Below are 22791 nucleotides of genomic sequence, written 5' to 3'. Positions count from 1 at the left end.
TGATAGAGCGCAATGTGACACAATGGTTTAGTTCCAGGAGCAAAAATAATAATAACTTCAAATTCTAGAACTGATCCTTTTAATTTCAACCCCTCAGCCTCCACTGCAGAGAGGTCCATTCCAACTGCTCAGATGAAGCTGAAAAGAGCCCGGCTCGCAGATGATCTCAATGAGAAAATCGCTCTCCGGCCAGGGCCGCTGGAGCTGGTGGAGAAGAACATACTCCCGGTTGATTCCGCTGTGAAAGAGGCCATAAAAGGTAGGAGAAAAAATGGCATGCTTATGTCTGTGCTCTGAGATCTGAGGGCTGCCATGACTCTGACATGCTGGGGCCCCTGGGTGTGAGGGCCTCTCCCTGGACAAGAGTCATGCCATTGGTGGCTGTCCCCATAACAAGAGGTCCTGGAAGTGAGGGACAAATTCCCATCCACTCACCCTGCAAGGTCAAGTAAACATAGACCAATTTTGTCAAGTAGATTAAGAACCTGACTTGATGTAATCCTCAAAATATCTCCTCTACAAGGTTCCATCCATCACTTAGGAATGATGGCTGTCTTTAGACTTTCTCCTTTAGAGGGAAAGGGACTGGTAGAGCAGAAAGAGCACTGGACCTGAATGAGAAGACAGAACTCTCAGCTCAGTTTGGCTGCTGTGTGTTGGGGCTTCCCCCAAAACCACGTCACCGTTCTGAGGTGGAGATAACAATAACCGCCCAACTCATAGGTTCTTGGAGTGAAGTTCAGGTTATATAAGCATGTGAAAACTCTTTGACAACCCTCATGTGTGCTAAAAGGTTGAAGGATTAGGGTGGTGCCGAAAAAAACTGCGGTTTAAAAACGTTACAAATAATTGCAAAAACCGCAATTACTTTTGCACCAACCTAATACATATACTTTGGAGGAGACACAAACATTAATTCTATCATAAATTATACAAAATCATTTTGTAGGCTTTTTGAACACTTGAGACCAAATGGACCCAACAACCTGAGCATACTGAATTCATTCATAGAGGTGGTGGGAAGGAACCTGGGAAAAGTATGGTAGAAGGAAGAAAGGGGAGCTTCACATTCCCATAGGCAAACTTATTTTCATCCAATTATGCCCACAAAGAGCTCTGAGGATTATATATTTCATAAGCAATACACATCTAAATGTTTAAACACATTGTCAAAAAGTATGTATCAACTACTAAGTTCATTTTATCTAGCACTAAGTTCATTATTAAACTTACCATTTAGTGTATTATGCACATTCTAAAGTCTTGCTCTCACCTAACCATTCAAAGGCCACATGAATTTTGTACTTGGAACCTGTAAATATGAAAATATCAACTCTAGGAGGGACAATATGCTAACCTGTCAGGCCCACTACATATGTCATTATGACTTACCGTCTTCTTCACTCTCTCCCACCACACTAATCATCCTGAGCTTTTGAATTTACACTAGCTTACTCAACCATATACTATCTCCATACTGACTCTGACAAAATCTAGAACAGGAAGAGATCTCCATCAGGCATCTTTCATCACTTTTTTAGACATTCTACTCCATGCATGTAAATTTATTATTGATTTTTACATGCTAAGCAAAAGATCTCATTTTAATTTACATACTTTGGTTTATGGTGAGATTTTATTTTTCCACATGATTTTGTATCACTGGCAACTTGTGGTTACTACTCTTTTTTCTACTGGGCATTTTCTTCCCTTATTACTTTGTAAAAGTCATATATACTATGTGAAACACTCATCCTCCATCTGTCATAGGTATTGCACCTCCTTTTACCAGTTTCTCCTTGGTCTTTTTGAGTGTGTGTAGAGTGTATTTTACCGATAGCAGATTTTAATCTCTGTATAGTTAAATCTATTAATCTTTTTCTTCATTGTTTCTGAATTTGTTACTTATTTAAAACATTTCTTAGCTCAGGAATATAGTTATTCACCTACACTGTCTTCTAACATTTATATACTTCATTTTTATGTTTCAGTCCTTAGTGCACATGAAATTATTTAAGTGCATGGTTTAAGAGAAAGGTCTAATTTTATTTTTCACAGTTTTATTGATGCATTTTACAATTCATTTTAGTATCTGTCTTCACATGTTTCTCTACATTGGTCTGATCTTTCTAATATATTTTGGCTACTTTTACAAGTATATGCTGGGAGAAATTTAAAATCAGCTTATCACATGCCAATTTCAATCTTGTTAGAATTTTATTTGGAATTGCAGTGAATTTATAGATTAATTTATGGTGAATTCATATGTATAAAATATATTAATTATGAGGCAAAAATATAGTATCTCTCTCCACCTACTTAAGTCTCCTTTTAGTTTCCGTAGTATGGCATTTTTTTTAAGTCAATTACTGCTGACATATGGGAAACCTATTAATTCTGCACATTTATTTTGTAATTTTGAATATTTTCTTAATAGTGTCAATAGTTTCTCAGTATACCTTAGATGGTCTAGGTGCACGATCATATTGTCTGCAAATAATGAAAATTTGCATCCTGATTCATTTTTATTTCTGCCTTGGTGCACTGGCTGATAACTCAAAAAGTAACATTATGGTTTTATTAGTATATTATATAATTAATATAATTTTAAAAATTACATACAGAATATTCATAACATAAAGTACATGTGATTTTCATGTTTTATTTATAAATTATACATTATATATTTGTATTTGTAAATTATATGAATTTTGTACAAATTATACAGTACAATATACCATATTATAAAAATCAAGTTAAATATATTTTATTGCATGTAAAATATTTATATCATGTGGATGTATATCATATGTAAAATTACATGTATAAATTATACAAAGCACATATAATGTATATTATTTTATATTATGCAATAGATAATATTTTATTACATAGTTTAATAATTATTAATATAGTACATAGTAGAAAATTATTATTATTGTTACGTTGCTGGTGCTTAAAAAGCAGTATTACATTGTTACATATGTTATGTTTTTTGCTATGTTATGTTGAATGTTGACTATAACATTTATTTTTGTTTTTGTTTTTATCATAAATGGGAATTTCTCTAGTCATTGACCTCTATATATGATATTAGCTTTTACTATGTAAGGAAGTATTTCTCTATCCTATTCCACTAAGAGTAATTTATAAGATGAATGCTGTTTTTAAAATGCTTTCAATATGCATAAAAAGATGGTTACATGGATTTTCTTTTTTGACCTAGTAATGGGATATTGCTATCTTTCCTAATCACCTTGCATTTCTGGAAAAAATTCTACATAGATTTTTTTTTTCTAGAAATCATTAGTCTCTTATTTGAGATTTTTCTTCCCTTTCATTATGAGTTGCAATAAAGGTAGCTGCTAAATAAATCACAAAATTTCAGCAGTTTCACAATAGAAGTGTATCTTATTCATAAACAGTCCAGAGAGGGTTTTTCTCAATGGCAACTCTTTCAAGCACAACAGTCCCCTGCAGTCTTACTGTTCCACCATCCCCTAGAACAGCGATGGCAAAGTTTTTCCTAAAGGGCCAGATAGTAAAGAAGCCAAGCTATCTAAGCTGTCTGTCACAACTACTCAGTTCAGGTGTTGTAGTATGAAAGATGCCATAGGCAATAAGTAAAAACATGGATATAGCTGTGTCCTAATAAAACTTTATTTACAAAAAGACAGCAGGCTCACAGGCCATAATTTGCCAGTCTATGCCCTGGAGTCCCATCATCCTATGGAGTGAGGGGGAAAGAAAGAATAAAAAGGCCCACACACATATTTAAAAAGCCTCAACTTAGAAATGAACACATCACTTCCATTCACATTCCACTGTGAAAATAGTACATATGGTGGGAAATGTTATTTCCTAGCTGAACAGTAATTTCCCAGCAATCTTGCTGTACAATGGAAGAAGGAACATAAATTTTGATGAATAGTGTCCTCTCTGCTACAATGTTCATAAATAATATTGGTCTATGTGGTTGTTTTGTATTTCTCAGGTTTAAGTGTCAAGGCTATATGCACTCCACAAAATAAGTTATAATTACCTTTCCATATCTTTCATGTTTGGGAAATATTTTAATATGTTCACAATAATTAGTTGCTTGAAAACATTGCCTATTAAAATCATAGAGGCTCAGTACTTTCCTTAGTAGTTCTTTGATAGCTTTTCTTCAGTTTTGTCCATAGTTATTTGTGTATTCAAATTTTATCCTTAAGGTAATTTGTACAGTTTACATTTTTCTAAAAGTTCTCATTATCCGCCTGAATTTCAAGGTTATTAGCCTAAAGTTATATAAAGTTTGGCTTACAATTGTTCTAAGCATCTCTGAAGCTTATATTGTGGGGTGTTTTGTTTTCATTGCAAATGTTGTAATTCCTATAGTTTCTCCTTCCTGCCTCTCTTTTACATTGCACTTGATAGAAGTGTTTCTTTTTTATTGGTCATTATTACAAAGAAGCAGTTCATGAAGTTGTTCATAAATTTTGTTGGTTTCTTGTCTTTCCTTGAATTTATTTCATTTTGCTTTAAGTTATGGTTGTTGAGCAGAAGAATCCCTGTGAGAAGAACTGAGGGTCAGGAATATTAATTGGCTTCAGATGCAGGAGGAGAGACTGGAGACAGAGGGGTGGTCAAAAACTATGCACCCACTCAGATAAGGAGACAGGAGGGCGTGAGCAGGGACACGGCCAGTGGAATGGATAGAAAGCAATAAATAAGAGAAAATAATGGACCGGACGTGAAGCTGCCTGAAGGCAGGAAAAGCAGCCGCTTAGGGATCCATCAGCCTGGTTTTCAAAGCCGCACTCTGACTTTGGCCACCAAGCCATGGAGTTATTTAATCTCACTGTCCATGTTCCTCTCTGAAATCCCAACAATAATAATGGCTATCTCATAGGGCTTTTTTTCAAGGTGGGTTCAATTTAAAAATGTATGCAGAATTAGGTAGGCACTGGTGACACATTAGCAAATTTCTTTCATTTCTGACCCCAAAGACTTTACACTTCAGCAAGAAAAGAGGCAGGGAAGAAGAAAACTATCGGTCCTTGTGATAATTTGTATGAAGGAAATTGATAAAAGTCATATACAATGGGAATGTATATGTGTGTACATAACCAAGGCATCCTGGGAGACATGACTTGTTGGCTGAACCCTGAAAGGAGAAGGCAGAGAATTAGTATGAAAGACCGACAGGTAGCCCTGGTCAAGTGATAAAGTCATTTTAAATTTTATCTTTAAAGCAGTAGAGAGGTTCAAGCTTCTCAATCACTTAAGGAAACACATATTAAGCACTCTTCTAATTCCTCGATCAGGAGGAACATAATTTAAAATACTAATATTAATCCTGCTAATAACAAGCAGTGGAGAGCCATTGGAAGAGTTTCTAGTGGAATCCAGAACTTGTTTTGTGTGTGAGCCAAGTTGGGCATTGGGCAGGTAGAAACATCCTGTGGCTGCAGTGTGAAGTGCACTCATTAGAAGTCACAGAGTTAAAGGGCTCTATTAGGAAGCTGTTGGACTTGTTTGATGACAGTTGATAAAAAAACCTGAACCAGAGTCATGGCTGAGGGTGTGGAAGAAAGAGTATCTGAGAGGTAATTGATTGTGCATGATTCAATGATTTGTAGAATATATCAATTTGGACAAAGGGAAGATTAAAAAATGACATCTAGGCTTCTCTCTCGGATGACTGGGTAAATGGTGGCCAGTTGTCAAGATAAGGGACCATAAGTGGAAGAACAGATTTGGGAGAGATTATGAATTCTTGTTTCAAACTCTTGGATTTGAAAGGCCCACAGGAATTCCAAAGGCAGGGACTGAGTAAGCAGTGCGTTCTACTGACCTAAGATTCAGAAGAAAGTATTGGTCTAGAGCCATACACTTGGGAGATTTTAGTGTATATGGTAATTTAAACTGATGGTTTAGATAATACTGACCTTTCATTTATTTATTTCTTCATTTAATATTTATGGAGTATATCTTCTGTATATCAGACACTATTCTAAGTACTTGAGATAGCTCAGTGACCAAAACATTCAAAGATTTCTGCTCTAACAGAACTTAAATTCTAGTGGGAGAGATAGACAATAAACAAAAACAATAAATAATTATATATCATAATAAAATATGACAAATGCTATAAAAAATAGAAGTAGTGCAGGGTACAAAGAAACAAGAGTGTCTCTGGAGGGTAGTTGGGGCAAGCGGAGGATATTTAAAAAGAGAACACGGCTAAAATGAGGTTCTCACGCAATACTGTTTAGGATAGAGGCAGGGATTCTGTGAAGAATAAAGAGGAGGAATGACTACCGAAAGAGGTGGAGGATATAGGTTGACCTAATCCAAGCAAGTCCAGAAGTGGGCACCAGTGATGGAGAACTAAACATCTGTTATCAACCCATGCACCAGTCTCTTTATCCGTAATCTTTCAACATGCACGAATTTTTACGGGCAAGGTGATGGTATCCTGTGGAATGTCACAAAGACAGGGAGTTGCTCAGAGACCAGCTGTAGAGACAGCAGTTTGAGAAGCCCTTCCCATGGTAATGACGATCCAGCCCCACCTTTCTATCACTTCTTGTGATCAGATCATGCCCCCTGATGTGGTGAAGTGGTGGCTCAGGGTTGTAGTTTGCTGTGTGTCATTCTCGTGGCATCTGTGTATCCTCCCCCCACTGCATCCGCGTGCCTTTCCAGATGTGTTTACATTTTCTAGCCGTCTCTGCAGCTGTGTTTCTATGTTTCTGCCAAGCTCTGAGTGGAATACTCAGTCATTGACTTGCTCCCTCCAGGTTTCCTTGAAGACCAGCTATGTTCCAACCCTCAAATACAATAATCTAGAACTTCACCCAACACAGGGAATGATATTTTTGACGGAGAACCAGTTCCCACTCTGGGATTTTTCTTCTCATTCCTAGATGTCATCCCTCTTACAGTCAGCTGAATGATCACAAAAAGTCTTTTCCCCCAAATTTTCCTTTCCTTTGGGGTTCCAGCTATCAATTCTACTTCCAGCCTGAAAATTTATTTTCTGAGTCAGGTAGAATTTTACAGATTCCAGTCGGAAGAAATATAGGCTCGTATGACTAGAATGATATCACATGGAGGAACAGGAGGCTTTCTGATTTGACTAACACAGGAGGGGGCTTGGGCTTCCTCTTGGTTACATCTCAGAGCATGCACCTGACTCCCTGTTTCTCCTCCATTGAAACAACTGCTAATAGCCACCCTCTCTCTGGCCGGAATACTGAATACAACAAAAATGGTGTTACATGGGAGACATGACTTAATGAAAACAGAAATCAGAGGCTGGAGTTGAGCATGCCTTGCTCAGCTTATGCATGGGTCATTGTCACTTAGTGATCCCTCAGTTTTGAGTGTCCTAGGGGCACTCTAAGCTTGTTAATTCTCTCTCTGATCATCTGAGTATTCTCTTCACTTGACTAGAACATCCCTTAGCTACCAAGGAAGCTGTTTATTGTCCAGAGGCCTGGCTTCTGCCAAGGTAGAGCAGAAGCCCAGCTGGCTTTCCCGTCTCTTCTAACAGTGGAAGGGTCCTGAAGTTCTGCTCCTATAAACAAGCACCTCCTCTTAAAGTGTTCTCACCTTTTCCTTGGATTGAGCCAAGCTTCCCACCTGAATGCCTGAGTCAGCTTTCCAGCTACTTTCTCAAAAAAAATCAAACCTGTGATTCAGAATCTACAGCCTCCTCATCAAAGATAAATGAGTTCTTTTTACACAGGAAGCAACATTTGTAGCCCACCAGGGCTAGCCAAGAAGTCATCTGTTCATAGCTGTCACGTACTTTTCTAAAAGATCCTACACTAGTCTTTGCTCACCTATATCCCCAAGGCTCAGGCTTTGTAACAAAACAAAAAATTTGTATTTTCTAAGAATCTGGTCATTTTTAGAGACTTTGGAATTCTTGACACTCTTCTATCATTCACTTTTAAGGCAAATAGACGATAACCATGGTCCTAAGCCAGAGGGTAGAGTCACTTGCTTTGTCATGAAAAGAAAAGGTTTGCTTCGGTATAACTTTCTCATGAACAAAAATCTATCATTCCATAATGAGAAATAATTTTCAAAGTGCCAGTGATCTTTGGGGGAAAGAAACACACTGAGACATACATGAAAAATACTTTTCTGAGGAATGTTCTGGGAAAGGGGTGGGAAAAGAACATCAGGGAGCTGGTAGCTTTCTGGGTGTGGGAGTGGCAAGAAGGAAAGTTAGCCAACGCTGAGAGAAGGCAGTTGCCTGGTGTTGGCCTTGGCTGCCCGCTGAGGTGAGCACAGACACCAAGAGTGTGCAGGACATGCCCAAGTGGGGCCTACAGCTGGGGAGGAGTCCCTAGAAATCTCAGAGGGAGCTGTGAAAGAGTGGGGTCCTGCAGAGGGGAAGCGAGAGACCATGCTGAAGCATCTTTACACACCAGATGATCTCTGTCCCTAAGAATTAGCCCTAAGAGCTGATGCAGGTCAAGTTCTTATGCAGGTTATGTAGTCCTAGGATCAGGATATATCTAGAGATTTAATGCAAATTTCTAACCAGAAATCTGAAGAAAAGGAATCTTGGTTCCTCCAAATTTCCACTGACATCCATTTCCATAATAAAGGGATCTGATCCCCCTTCAAGAGCAGTGGGTTCTGTCTTTGTTGGACAATATGATCCATCTTCCACAGACGAGGGTCTCTTCAGTGTAAAGAAATATCTTTAGGCAAGAGCCACATTTAAACTACTTCTACCTCACATAATCACCTTCTCCCTTAAGAAATGGATTTGGCTTCAGTCTCTGCCAGGAGGATGTTAGGAGACGGTCTGTCCATGAATTAAAATAGCTCTCAAGCAGTGTACTACTCAAGCTTGCAAGCAGATAAGGAAGCAAGGTCCCTTTTCACATTCCACTTCATGGTTTCCAGCCCTTGGTGTGAGCCTAGCAGAAAGGTAACTAGGACTCCAATTATCTCACTCTAATCTTGGAATTTTAAATGTTTATGCAGAGGAAAGTACAACTGACTCATTCATCTAATCACTTCCAAGAGGGAGAGGAAAAGCTCAGAGTCACCAGGCCAAGATCCCCAAGGGGCCAGCACCCAGAGCCAGCCCCGTGGGCATAGCTGGGGGATGATGTCAGGGCTTCCCAAAGCAAGTCCTTGTCATCACACCACCTGACGTGTCTACAGGGACAATAGCCAGCACACAGCACTCCCAGAGAGCCTCGCACTGGGGGAGATTGGAGGAGAGGCCCAGGGCCACAGCAAAAAGCTGATAGACTTGGTTGTTCTAGAGACAGCCAGATAAGCTGACCTTTGTCCTTCCCCACAAGAGTCTGGCTTGAACCAGGAAGGAGGGAGAAATGTGCAGCCTTTCCTGTGACAATCCCCTTGCTCTGGGGAAGGTCTGCCTCTGCTTTCCCAGAATGAACCACTCGTTTTTCTGGCTCTGGAGTTGTGCTGACCTTTGCAAAGCTGACCACAGGATAAACTGCCTCCCGGGTGGTCTTCTTTATTTTGATAATGGTAAACTTGAGACAAGCAGATACTCCTAACTAAAACCATAACAATAACAGCCGCTAGCAATTATTGAACACTTGCACCTCAGGGACAATGCAAATAACATATAACATATGTGAAACTCAGTGCTTTACATATGTTGTATTGTTTTCATCCTCAAAACACTGAGAGGTAGCCATTATTATTATTCCCATTTTATAGAGGGGGGAAACTAAGGCTCCACAAGTTTGAATAACTTGGCAACTGAAGTAGAACCAAGGAACAAACCATGTCTGTTGGAATCCAGAACCCATCTTCTTCCTGACCACACCAAAAGCCACGTCCATCATCTCAGAAGGAAGCCATTGCCAGTTTTCTCTCAGGGGCCTCTCTGCCATTACGGTTCTCTTCATCAACAAGGACTGAGCTGAGTGTGTAACTGTATGTGGGCTCTCTGCCCTTCCACTCATCTTCTGCCCTGGCAACGGCAAATTCTAACCACTTATAGAACTGAAGAAGTGGTGATTGGTGGGGACCCATGTAGGGGTCTTTTGGCCTGGATATCCCCTAAGTCGTCCTCAATGTGTCTGTCAGTGTGTTCTGACCTGGCACGTCATACTTTTTACATACCAGGCAGGAGTCATATTTGGGGCTTCGGCCTTCACTCTGTTTGTTCATTCAGGTGTAAACAACTACCCTGTAGGTGGTTGCATGTACTCATGATTTCTTTGTGTATCAGAAAACTCATGGTTTCCCCATAGATTTAAGCAGAGGAACCTCTTTAAATGATTGATGTCACTTGATAAAGTAGACTCCTAGAAACTGTGTCTCTCCAAGGATTGGGTCCCAAAATAATCCTCTCCCCTGGCTGGGAGAGTTTCTTCCTCACCCTTCCCACCCCAACTCTGTCACTTCTAACCAGCACTCTGTCACTTCCCTTCCACTCCCCCCATTATTGCCAAATGCCCCCTCCCTTTCTGTTGTCCTAGCCACAGCTGACGGTCATTTCAGGCTCAATTTAATCCTGTCACCTCCAGGAGTCTTCTTGGATTACTGCACTCTGCTCTCTCCTTCATCTAACCACCAACAGCATTCCCCAGACAGTCTGGTCCTTGACAGTTTTCCAGTTGTGTCCCAGGGCAATACTTAGATAACATCCTTCTCATGGTTTTCTGTCTCTTCACCATATCGTATCTGATTACCCTTCTGCTTCTCTCGATTTCTTTTAAAGTAGGAAGCCTGGAAATAAAAAAAATAACTGAGGAATGCTCTGTCCAGTATTGAGGGAAATGGGACTGATTAGTGACTCTTTTATTCCAGATACTCGACTTCTAGACGTTTCCACATCTTTCCAGTGCCTCCACCTAAGGTCACCAAATGCCCAGTGTTAAAGTGCAAAGGACATGCTGATTTACTGGTGCTAACGGGGTTTCCACAACTCTTCCAACCCTTTTCTGAGACAAGTTCCAAAGAAATCATCACAGTCACCTTTCCTAGACTCCCTGCTTTCTTTGTTCTCATAATCACAGTGTCACATTCAGCCCCTCAAATCACAAAAAGTCAAGTAAACGATCTTGTGAAATATGGAGATGTCCTCAGTGCATGTGTGTAGGAAAAGGAGAGACAGCTATTTTCTATGCTACCTCTCCACAACCAACCTGCAGGTCTTTTCCCTAAACAGTATGTCACCTGATGGCCTCCAGGGAAGGTAACTGATTTTCCACCCCCACTGCAGGTGGCTCTGAGAGTACAAAGCCTGGGCCCATAGGCTTAGCTCAGTCTCTAAATAACTGGGTGGACTGGACCTTGCAATGTCCTCAAAACAGAGATGAGAAAATGTGCCCCCTACTCTGACTTACTTATCCATTATAAAGCATAACAAAAGTTGATTATCTTTGTTATTGCTGTCCTATTAAGTGAACTACTGATACAAACTACTGTTTTTATCATTTGCTCTCACTCCATTTGAAAAGTGGGGTTGTTGGGGGATAAGAAGAGAAATCATTCTCTCTTTTTCTTCCCTACCCTTGCCTCTTCTTTGAAGCATTTATACCCACATGTTACACTACTAGGACAGCTCTGCAATTTGGCTCATTTCCTCTAATTTGTACATATTTGAGAAGTGATACTGTGTTTGGTGTGGGTGGAAATGTTGGTGGTGGGGTGGTCTTTGTCCTCTGAAGTAGCAGAACGTACAGAAAAGATCCATACTAATTTAGAATGGAGACATGGGGAGGGAATATAAGGCAATACAGATCTCAGGTGGCAGTTCTGTTGGGCAGAACTGCCTCCAGGGCCTGGCATAGCCACATGCAGGGTTCTCTGAGAACAGGAATGGTGTTGGCTCAGGGTATGTGCTAAGTAGATCCCAATGAAATGCTGTGATTTCTGGGGTGGGGCGGCTTAACACCCACCTAACCCTCCAACTCTCATGCCCACCTGGCCCTCAATATAAATGTACTTCTTTTAATAGGGACAAAGCCTTTAATTCCACAAATAGAAGTAGGACTTGACATTTTAACGAAAACATTGTTTGTAAAGTAAAGAAATAGGTGAGTAGACGATGGAAGTATAATCATGGAGGCAACTGGAAGGACCTTCCTGGAAGATCCAGGCAAGTGATCCCCTTGACAAAAGGATTATGTGTAATTTTTTCACATAGCATGAAAATGACAAATACAGGCTTATTTACAGGGTCTGCTGTAAGAACAGGGGAAGGAAAGGTTAGAGCTAACTCTGGACTCTTAAAAGAGAGAGGGAAGTGTTTGAGACCAGAGTACTGAAGGGGGAGTAGAATGGCCCCTGATTATAAAGAAAAACTTGGCATTTGTCAAATATCTAATGAAACCCCCCTGTTAGGAAAGGAATATTTTTCTGATGCAAATATAAGAAAATGCTAGCATGCGTTTATTTCAGGTGATAGGTAGACCTGTGTTTTATATTCTTCTCTGTACTTGTCTATTATTTTAAATTTTTATATGGTAGTTAAAAAGTGTACCTTAGAAAATAAAAGTTGAAAAATAAAAGTCCCCGTTAATATAATGGAATACTGTACAGCTGCTACCAAAAAAAAAAAAAATATATATATATATATATATATTTTTTTTTTTAATTGAGGAAGATATCTATGTGTTTACATGGAAAGATCTCCAGAAAACATAAAGTAAATAAAGCAAGTTTCAGACCTATCTATATGAAATATTTTTTAAATTTGTGTGTATATGCATTGCTATATGTCTAGAATTAAATCTAGAAGAGGAAACAAATTATTAATGGAAAGTGGGATTATTATGTACAGCTCTTATGGTGTGAATTTTTATAAGGATATAGTACTTTTATAATCACAGAAAAGCAATGACTTTATAAAAAAATCCTTGGCTCCCTGGAGGAGCAATGTGGTCCCCAAGCCTCCCCAGGTTAGCGGGCTGCCCACTGGGCCAGCGACTGGAGTTTCCACCTGCCCTGTCCTTGTCTGGCCTCTTTCCTGATTTGACCCTTGGATGTCTGAGTGAGGGGCCATGACAGATGCCAGCAGTGGCGGCGATGACAAGCCCCAAACCACATTTGTTCCATTACTTCCAGCTCCTCGTTGGCTTTCCAGTCTGCATGGTGAAAGCTCCTCTGTCTTATCTGCACAGAGCAGGAGTCAAAAGTTCTTGTCAGTGTGATTGCAGAATACCGGGCTGGAAAACTTCCTGATAATACCTAAATTCCTTTAGAAGAGCTGTGCCTGGAATCGGGTCAGATGAGCGATGTGGCCTCAGCACATTCTGTCCTATGCAGCTGGATGATAAACCAGATGAAATTTGGCAATTAAAAAGCATAAGAGACATATAAGGATGTTATGACAGTCCCATTGATCTGATAACCCCTCTCCTCAAGCTAATATATCTATCTATTCCCCCCGTCCAAAGACCATGCCAGCTGCTGTGGAAGAATTTGTGAATGTGTGAGCCATTGAGGATTTCTAAAATAGACACAGAGATAAGAGGAATCAAAAGAAAACCCAAATAATAAACAAATAAAGATCACGCTGAGGTTTCTGAGACACATTTATGGATTTTATAAACAGATACGTATTAGTTGAATAGGGCTTTGGGACACTCTGGTGACATGAGCTAATTCTGACATTTAGGAATTTAAACTTAGTAGCTGTCCCAGCTTATCCTTGTTAGCAAAGTTTGCTAAACATTTTTGTGCTGTGTGCCCTGCTTTATATTTGAACATCATGCAAATGGCACACTGTCATCTCAATTATAGCTCTCACCGTAAAACCTGAGGGAAATGGGGCGTCCTCCTAGTGCTGTCTCCATTGGCCTCATTCTGCACAAAGTGACCCTTTTTCTTTCCTTCATCTTCCCTGATTTAATTTCAAAAACATATAGGTTCACACAGGAAATGTTCAGGCATCAATAAACCTGAAAATAATGTTTAATATATAATAGTAGACCTTTTATACGAGATCGGACAATTAAGTTTGTGAACTCATCCTGGAAAAAGTGCTACATACCTCATTGCTGAATATCACTATGGTCACCTTTGAAATACTCCCCTTGGGAAGCTATGCACTGACGTGAGTGCCTAGTCCACCCTTCAAAGCAATTTTGGAACTCTTTCTGGAATGACCATCAGAGCTGTCGTCGTATTACTCTTGATGTCCTGAATGTCATCAAAATGTATTCCTTTCAATATTTCCTTTATCTTCGGGTAAAGAAAGTATTAATTGCGGACCAAATCAGGTGAGTAGAAAGGGTGTTCCAATACAGTTACTTGTTTACTGGCTAAAAACTCCCTCACAGACAGTGCCGTGTGACCTGGTACATTGTCGTGATACAAGAGCCATGAATTGTTGGCAAAAAGTTCAGATCGTCTAACTTTTTCAGGCAGCCTTTTCAGCACTTCCAAATAGTAAACTTGGTTAACTGTTTGTCCAGTTGGTACAAATTCATAATGAATAATCCCTCTGATGTCAAAAAAAAGTTAATGACATCATCGCAACAAGTTCGCGAACTTAATTGTCAGACCTCGTAAGGCACACATTGCTCACTCTTACCTTGAACTGCAAACAGATCTAAGGAACTAGTCTTAGTAGCGATGACACATTGAAGCATTTCCAAAAAGCCCTTTGATGTGCCTAAGCCACTGACCGAGTTCTTGGATTTCACTCCCTCAGGTAACCAGGTGAGTTTCTCCAAATCAGCAGATGCGTTTGCCTTTGAAGAGGACAGCAGCAGCGATGGGCTTTCTCCAGAGCAGACTCGAAGTGAAGAACCCCAGGGCTCAGCGAGGTCCCCCCCGGACACTAAAGCTACAGAGACCCCTTTGGCAGGCCCTCTGGGGACAATCCAGGTAAACAGACCACATCTCAGCCTGTCATCTCTTTAAGACTATGAAGTCTTAAAGTCAGCGCTGTCACGTATGCTTCAAGACTGAGAGATGTCCCTTCATTGCACATCACCTTGGTACCTCTTCTTCCCCTACTGGGTCCAGGGTTCTATGTGTAATGGCGAAAATTGCCATAAAACCCTGAAAGAGAATCTCAGGACTATACCCTAGACTTACTTTTTTTAAGCATCCACTCTTCCAAGTTGATGCATTTCGTCTTCATTTTTACAAAGTAAAAATAAGGCTCACTGAGATTTCGATGACCCACCAACAATCTCGCAGATAAAATGTGCCACAGCAGGGCTGGTTTCAAGGCCCACAGCCTTTCCCTGCACTGAGCAGACACCAGAGGGTGCTGGGGTGGGGGTGGGCGGCACGAAGTGCTGATTGGCTACAAAGCAGGGAAGCCCCAGTTGGTTCTATCATTAGCCAAATCCCTGCAAGGTCCAGTTCCAGCCCTGACCTATGCACAACACGCATCTCTTTCTGGACAAATTCACCAGCTCTCAAGATGTAAGAAATGTATATTGCAAATACTGTTAAAAGCACATTCATAAAGAACATTGATGACTAACACCAGCCACTGCCACATAGTAAGTGCTCACTCAGTGTGAGACACTTTATAAGTGTTTTCTATTAGATATCCCAGTCCACTCCAGGCACGTGTCACTGATGGGGATTCTGACAGATAAGGAACTAAGGCTCCGTGAGGCTGAGGAGCTGTGTGGCCTCTAGAAACACTTCAGATTCCCCCCCGGCCCCTGGAGCGTCTGCCTCTAGAAGCCACACACCGGTCTCCTCAGCCAGCACGATGGTACTCATGGAGGTGTGTGTGGGTGCCCACACGTGAGGGGAAGGAGACGCACTGCATGGCAGGGAGATGTGAGTCTTCCACCCCTGGTTTCACTCATTCTGGCTCTGGAGAGAACCCTCCAGACCTTCAGTCCCTTCCCTTTAGGCAGAGCTTACTCCTCCTGGCCTCACAGGAATTATTTGATGGATTGAAATTAGATATCATATTTGAAAACATTTGTTACCCTGTAAAGCACCGTACAGCTATCAGGGACAGTTTGGTAATTATCATCCAGAGCCCTTTTTCCAGAAACGATGCTACTTACTGGCCATTGTCATGCCCTCCTTCATCACATCAGAGCAAAGTTAAGGCTGCCAAGGAGAAAATGTGGAATGGGAGAAAAACAGGAGACATAAAAAGCATAGCCGAAACAGTCATACATCTATTGTGCAAGAGTTCATAATCAAAGCATTTTTCCTTCCCCTGCATGCCACAGCTGGTCTTTGCAGCCAAACTTCTTTGATAACATCAAACAGTATATCAGACCATTTGTACTATTATTCTGACAGTAAATTTCTCAGCTTCTGATTTCAGAATGGTTTAAGGAGAGGATAACTTGTTTTCTGCTTATTCCTAGGAGAAGGGAAGAAGGGAGTAAGCACTGAGCAATGCAGGGCAAAGACCATTTTGTCATTTCACCCAGCAGACCCATGTAACAGATCAGAACACTGAGGCTCTAATAGGAAAGGATCCTATAGGCCTTTGCAGGTGCCAGGACTCAGGGAAGGACTGAGAAATGCCAGAGGGAGTTCCTGAGCAGCCCCTGCCCCTTTTTGTCAGCATCACGGCATAGGAATTTAGGAGAGAGAGAGAGAGAAGATAACTAACTAATCCTTCTTCCAAGTCCTATGCATACAGAAACATGCCTCTCAGAAAGATTTTTCAGGACATATACCTACATATACACACATGCACATAAATATGCATAAACACACATACATAAACACAGACACACACCACACATGTATGCATATATATTACTTGCACACACATATACACAGAGACACATGCATATACACACAGAACACATATACATATCATGCAGAGATACATATACACACATATCTATACATACACCTACATGTGAACACATGCATATAAATGCAGACACATACAGATATACAAAAAGACATACATATGCACACACACATATGTACACACACTTTCCCTCCATCTGCTAACACCCTGTCATCTAATTTTCTTGTTGTCTTACTTTCCCCAAAGTTCCTACACCCAGTCCTCCCTCTTACTTTCTTTTTCAATCCCTTTATCGCATCCAACAGGGAGACCTTGTGACAGACAGTTGGAGTCCTCACACAGGGTGACCAGATATCCCAGTTTGCCTAGAATAGGGTAGTTCTATACCCTATGGAATAATTATTAATTTTATTAATAATAAAATTATTCGTGTGGAATAATTATTAATAATGATCCCTTTTTCTCTCAAAAGTGTCCTCAATTGGTTGACAAATTATATATGTGGCTCCTTCCCCTGGAGAAAGTAGTCTTACATGTACTTGGGTACGAAGCTAGGATTTAAACAGCAGAGCTATCCGTGTAGGGGGGAAGGAGGGCTCTACTTTAACATTCTATGTCGCAAAGTTTTTGCTCCTATGTCCTAATAATGCTAAAATTTGGATTTCAGGATCTTACTTCTGGCTCAGAAAATGACAAGAATGACTCGGCCTCACAGCTCGGAAATCAGTCAGACACAGGGAAGCAGGGGCTTGGCCCCCTCAGCACCCCCAACCCTGCGCATGCTGCTGTAAAGGTATGGGTGGGCCCACCTCCAAGCACCTGCCTGAGTACTCGCTCACAGACCTGAGAGTCTTGCCCAGTGTAAGGCCTATATCATTCAAGCCAGTCTCCATATAGAAATACATAAAAATGCATGGGTTATATTCACAGTACGAAACATTCTAAGCATATAGCACAGTTTTAGTTTAATTTTCTTAGCATTATATCTAACAGTTCACAGAGGGCTCTCTCCTCAGTTAACTGCCTGGTTCTCATTTGGGCTTCTGCATAATATTTTATCCCAAATAACTTCTCATTGATTTTGAAGCATGCTTTCTCAGCATTTCATGAATGCTGAGATGACTCTTACAAAATATTTGTTAAATGATTATAATTTAGTAAGAGCCAATGTTAAAGCAATAGCCTCATAGCCCCCTCCACTGCATACACAGAAGTGGTTTTCACGTTCTAAGTGGACAGTAGTTATTTCAGTTGCCCAGTAAAGCTCCACCACCGAACTGCAATAGCCTAAACCTAGCTTACAATTCACTCAGCTCACCAACTTTGAAATTATAGGACTGTAGATAAAGTTTGTTCTTTGCAGGTAGAGGGAGATGATTTACATTATTTCTAATGTTGTGTCCAAAGAAAACTTTTATTAATATTTCTCCCAAGGTATTTAAATTTTCATAATTCAAATTAGTCACTCCTTCAGCCTCACTACATACTAAGAGAATGTGATTGTTGCCCAGAAGGAAGAGAGGTCAATTTCAATGAAGAGCAGACTGGTACCCAGCTGACCCAGCAGGACTGGTTGTTTACGTAAGAGACAGCATTCCTTCTGCTTGGTCGATGCCTGTGAATTCTCAGTTGTTAAATATTCATTATCTCTAAATTAATAGGATACTAGAGGGCTTCTTAAAGAAGGGGGCTGCTGAGCTGAGAAAAACATCCTTGCCTTATTCACTTTGTCAGGTTCATAGGAGGCCAGTGAAAGAATGAACAAAAATCCTGTGATTTTTCTATGTAAGAGAAAGGTATTCTCAGTGCAGGCTCTGAGAGGGTTGAATGAGAAGTTGAATAAGACATGATTTCTGCCCTCAAGGAGCCTATATTCTAGTTGGGTATTGCAGCCACCACTAACCCATATAGTGTTTTGAGCAAGTGAGAAAAATGTGCCCCAAAGAACTTGAATAGACATTTGTCCAAAGATAAAGAAAGTGCCACCAAGCACATGAACAGGTGCTCAATGTCATTAGTCATCAGGGAAATGCAGCTCAAAACCACAATGAAATACCACTTCACACCCACTAGAATGGCTATAGTCAAAAAAGGAAAAGGAAAAAGCAAGTGCTGATGAGGATATGGAGATCAGAACTCTCATACAATGCTGGTAGAGATGTAAAATGGTGCATCCACCAAGGAAAACAGTGGTGGTGCTTTAATATGAAACGTGGAATTACTATAGGATCCAGTAATTCCACTCCTAGGTCTATGCCCAGAAGAATTGAAAACTGGTGTTTAAACAAAAACTTGTACATGAATATGCATAGCAACACTACCCACAATAGTCACAAGTCGGAACTAACCCAAATGTCCATTAACCGAAGAATGGATAAACATGTGGCATATCCATACAATGGAATATGATTTAGCCATAAAGAGGAATGAAATAGTGACACACGCTGCAATGTAGATGAACCTTGAAAACATTACGCTGAGTGAAAGAAGCCAGACACAAAAGGCCGCATATGGTATGATTCCATTAATATGAAAGAAATATTCTGAAGAGCCAGAACCATAGAGACAGAAAGCAGATTCATGGTTTCGGGGGACTGCAGGAAGGAGGGAATGGGGGAGTGACTGTTTAATGGGCACGGGGTTTCCTTTTGGGGTGATAATAATGTTCTGGAACGAGATAGTGAGGTCGCTTGCACAACACTGTGAGTGTACTAAATGCCCCTGGATCGTGTACTTTAAAATGGATACTATGGTGATTTTATGTTACTTACATTTTAGCACAATACAAAAGGAGGTTCCCCTTCCCCCGGGCAGCCACAGCCCCCGTCAGGGCCAATAGCATAGGAAGCAGAAGGGGGGCTGAATTTCAGTCTCCCTCACCCCGTCAGCTGGGTATGCAATAGTGTGACCATTATCAGGCAGCCTCAAAATACCGTATGGGAGTAGGAGACCTGCAGATAAGAGACATCACTGTGAGTGAGGACAGGCTTCCCAGGTAAGCTAGGATTTGAGCTGGACTCAAAGGATGAACTAGAGTCAGATAGCAAGTGGAGTGGGGGAGTTTCAGACAACAAAAAATTGCAAGGAAAAGAGGCAGGAGGCGTAAGCTGTTGGAGACAGGAGATTTAGGCAGTTTGGTGAACTGTCTTCTTTGGCAAACTAGAGTTTGGGCTTCATCTTGCAGAGCAGAACAGGCAAACTGATTATGGGCTGCTGGGGTGGTGTGTTGTGTGGCAGGCCCAGTGTGCGTGAGCAGGTTCGAATCAGAAAGCTGTTAGGAAGTCATGCACTCTTTAGCCACGGGCCGCACTCTTCCCTCTAACATTACAGTAACCTGCTTTACACATTTACGCCTGGGTCTTAAAGCACTGGACTGGGATCCACCTCTGCTTTAGAAAAATGTTCTTCCCTTCTATTGGCCTTGAAGTTCTAGGTAGAAAACAAAACAAAACAGACAAACAAAAAAACAACAAAAATCCATAAACTTAGTATCCTCTGGTCCCCAAACGAGTGTGAAACTACCCAGTTCTGTGGATTCAGAGCTCTACGGGTCCAGCCTTTGCCTTCACTATCCAGATACAATAGTTCAATTTTAGTAGCTTCTGGAAGACTCAGAGTCCCTGTGCTAAGGCAACATGGAGAGAAAATTCTGTAGCCCCTGACTTATCTGTTAGACCCAGGGCTGCAGCTCCCCCAGACAAGGCAAGTCCTAGAGAGAGATGGGAACAGAAGCTGAGCTGCAGCAAAGTAGGGCAAAGCTGACTGCACAGGCTCCACAGAAATTCTCCCAAGTGCAGAAGACTGATTAATTAACTAGCATGCTAATCGATTAAAGAGCACGGAGAAACAGAGCCACCAAGCAAACGGGAATACTTGTGCTCATTATTCATTGGTCTCCGGGAAGCCTCCTTGAGAAAACACAAAAGAGGCTTCGGTGGTGGGATGCGCTGACTCAGAGAAAAGCAAATCATTGTCCCCTTCCAACAGGTCACATTCATATTGTGTGTTTTGTGGTTAAAATGGGGAAGCTGCCCAGTCATGCCTGCGAGCTATTCAGGAGCCCCCTCTCCTGGACACTGCTGGTACCACACTTTCCCTCCAACTTTTCCCCCAAATCCTCAAGAATCTTCTGTCATGACATCCACGTTCTTCATTTTATCCTTTCGGAATAAAGTCAAGGTTTGAAAAAAACCTATGTTTCTTCAACTGATTACAGGAAGGACCTATTGCTTCCCAATATATGGAATACATAGAGGCCTTTTGATTTTAGGAGCAGGTTATAGATATAATCACACTGTCCTCTCAGACCTGTTATTGTTTCAATATTATTTCTTTATCATTCTTATATTGATCATTGAGATAGAAAGTATAGAATATTTCCCCAAACTTTCAGGTGAGGTAACTAAGATGTAGTAAAGTAATTGTTCTCTTAACTTTCTAGCCTGTACCCTTTACTTCTTTCCACGTTACCAAATCTTGCTATATGATGGGTAACTTCTGAAAGCGTTCTAGCTCATGACTAACCCTTCCCATAGTAAGTTAAGAGGGTGTCACTTCCTGATTTGATAACAGTATTTGGGGATGGTGGTAAATCTAACTTTTCAGCCTGAAGCAACAAACTGCACATTCTGGATTTTCAAGGACAAGCTTAATTTTATCTAAGTTTATGTCGTTACGAGGTCAGTTTACTAAGTGTTTAAACAAAGGTGACTACATGCACACATATGAAAGAACTTTGTTATGACTCCATCCCCAGATCAGAACTTATGCTCCATTAGGCCACGGGTTGGTCTGAGATGAGGAAAGTGCTCTCACTGAAACACAGGCTTACATCTCACTCTACTCCTGGAGCCACTTCTAAGATTCAAGAGTCCCTGCCTAAGGAGGGCCCTTCCAGTGGGATACTCTCGAAATAGATTTGTTCCTTAGATATCGCAATGTCCCAGGATCTGTTTGCACATGGTGACCTCGCTGTACGGTACTTCCGGGATTCAAGTCCACCCGCCAGACCAACCTGCCTCCCGAGATGCGCGCAGCACCAAGTCATTCCCCACCATCACCTAAAGCACATGCCTTTCTTCATCCTCTTTGCAGTCCAAGTCCTTGAGTGACAGTAAGAACCGCCACAAAAAACCCAAGGACCCCAAGCCAAAGGTGAAGAAGCTCAAATATCACCAGTACATCCCCCCGGACCAGAAGGCAGAGAAGTCCCCTCCGCCCATGGACTCGGCCTACGCCCGGCTGCTCCAGCAGCAGCAGCTGTTCCTGCAGCTCCAAATCCTCAGCCAGCAGCAGCAGCAGCAGCACCGGTTCGGTTACCCTGGGCTTCACCAAGCTCCGCTCAAGTAAGTCAGGAGTGGCCCGGCTGGGGGTGGGGCAGGGGAGCTGCAAGCAGAGGTTGGGGTGGCTTCTCTCTGAGGCACACGGGCCCGCACCTTGGGACACAGCGAGTCCGGTATTGTATCACGTGCTCCTCCAGTGTGTGCAGAATATGGTTCTGTTTAGAAACCATGGGCCGCTTTTCTGGAACATAAGGCCGGGAGAGAGCAAGTAAATCCATGCTCCTGATAAGAGTTCTCTTTGGGAAAAGAGAAAGGATTAGCAATTTCAGATTGAATTGTGGAACGGAGAGGCGAAAACAGCTAAGAATGCATCTTGGAATCGTGGGCAACTCCAACACAGCTTACGATTTTTGAATTGGTTCAGCACTCATGCCTTAGGAAGCAACAGAGCTAAGTGACCGAGTGACATCCTCACAGATTGACTCCTAAGCCCCAGTGTGTGACCTCATTGCCAGGCCACGTTTTCAATGGTCAATCTCTTCAAGTATAAATTTGGAATGAGGGTTCCATCACCTGTCTCTGTTCAGTCTTGGATTGTGCTAGCAATTATGCTGAGTGCTGAATACAATCAACCTTCATCCAGCATGCGCCTGCCTCCACAGGACAGTGCGTCTGCTAAATCATAGATGGATTTGCCTCACTCATATGCCAAAGTCACCACCACTCCCTCCTGTCTACCCCAAACTCACCGTGAGTGTCACTTGCCACTTGCCATCTAGCCTGCGCTTGTTTTCCTCACCCTGC

The 22791-nt window shown here is 41.5% G+C and overlaps 1 protein-coding gene across 6 annotated transcripts in view; it reads left to right on the top strand.

The window, feature by feature from the left end:
- MYOCD (myocardin) overlaps positions 1–22791 on the top strand; it is a 90365-nt gene that overhangs the window by 47678 nt on the left and 19896 nt on the right. For all 6 annotated transcript variants that reach the window (XM_081027801.1, XM_081027799.1, XM_081027798.1 and 3 more), the window contains 4 exons: positions 98–259; positions 14663–14838; positions 17373–17498; positions 21800–22050. In XM_081027801.1, the coding sequence (XP_080883927.1) occupies positions 98–259; positions 14663–14838; positions 17373–17498; positions 21800–22050 (715 nt within the window). The remainder of the gene's footprint in view (positions 1–97; positions 260–14662; positions 14839–17372; positions 17499–21799; positions 22051–22791) is intronic.

The sequence above is a fragment of the Rhinolophus hipposideros genome, assembly GCF_964194185.1.
Source record: "Rhinolophus hipposideros genome assembly, chromosome: 20".
Taxonomy (NCBI): Eukaryota; Metazoa; Chordata; class Mammalia; order Chiroptera; family Rhinolophidae; genus Rhinolophus; species Rhinolophus hipposideros.
This window is presented reverse-complemented; position numbering and strand designations above follow the sequence as displayed.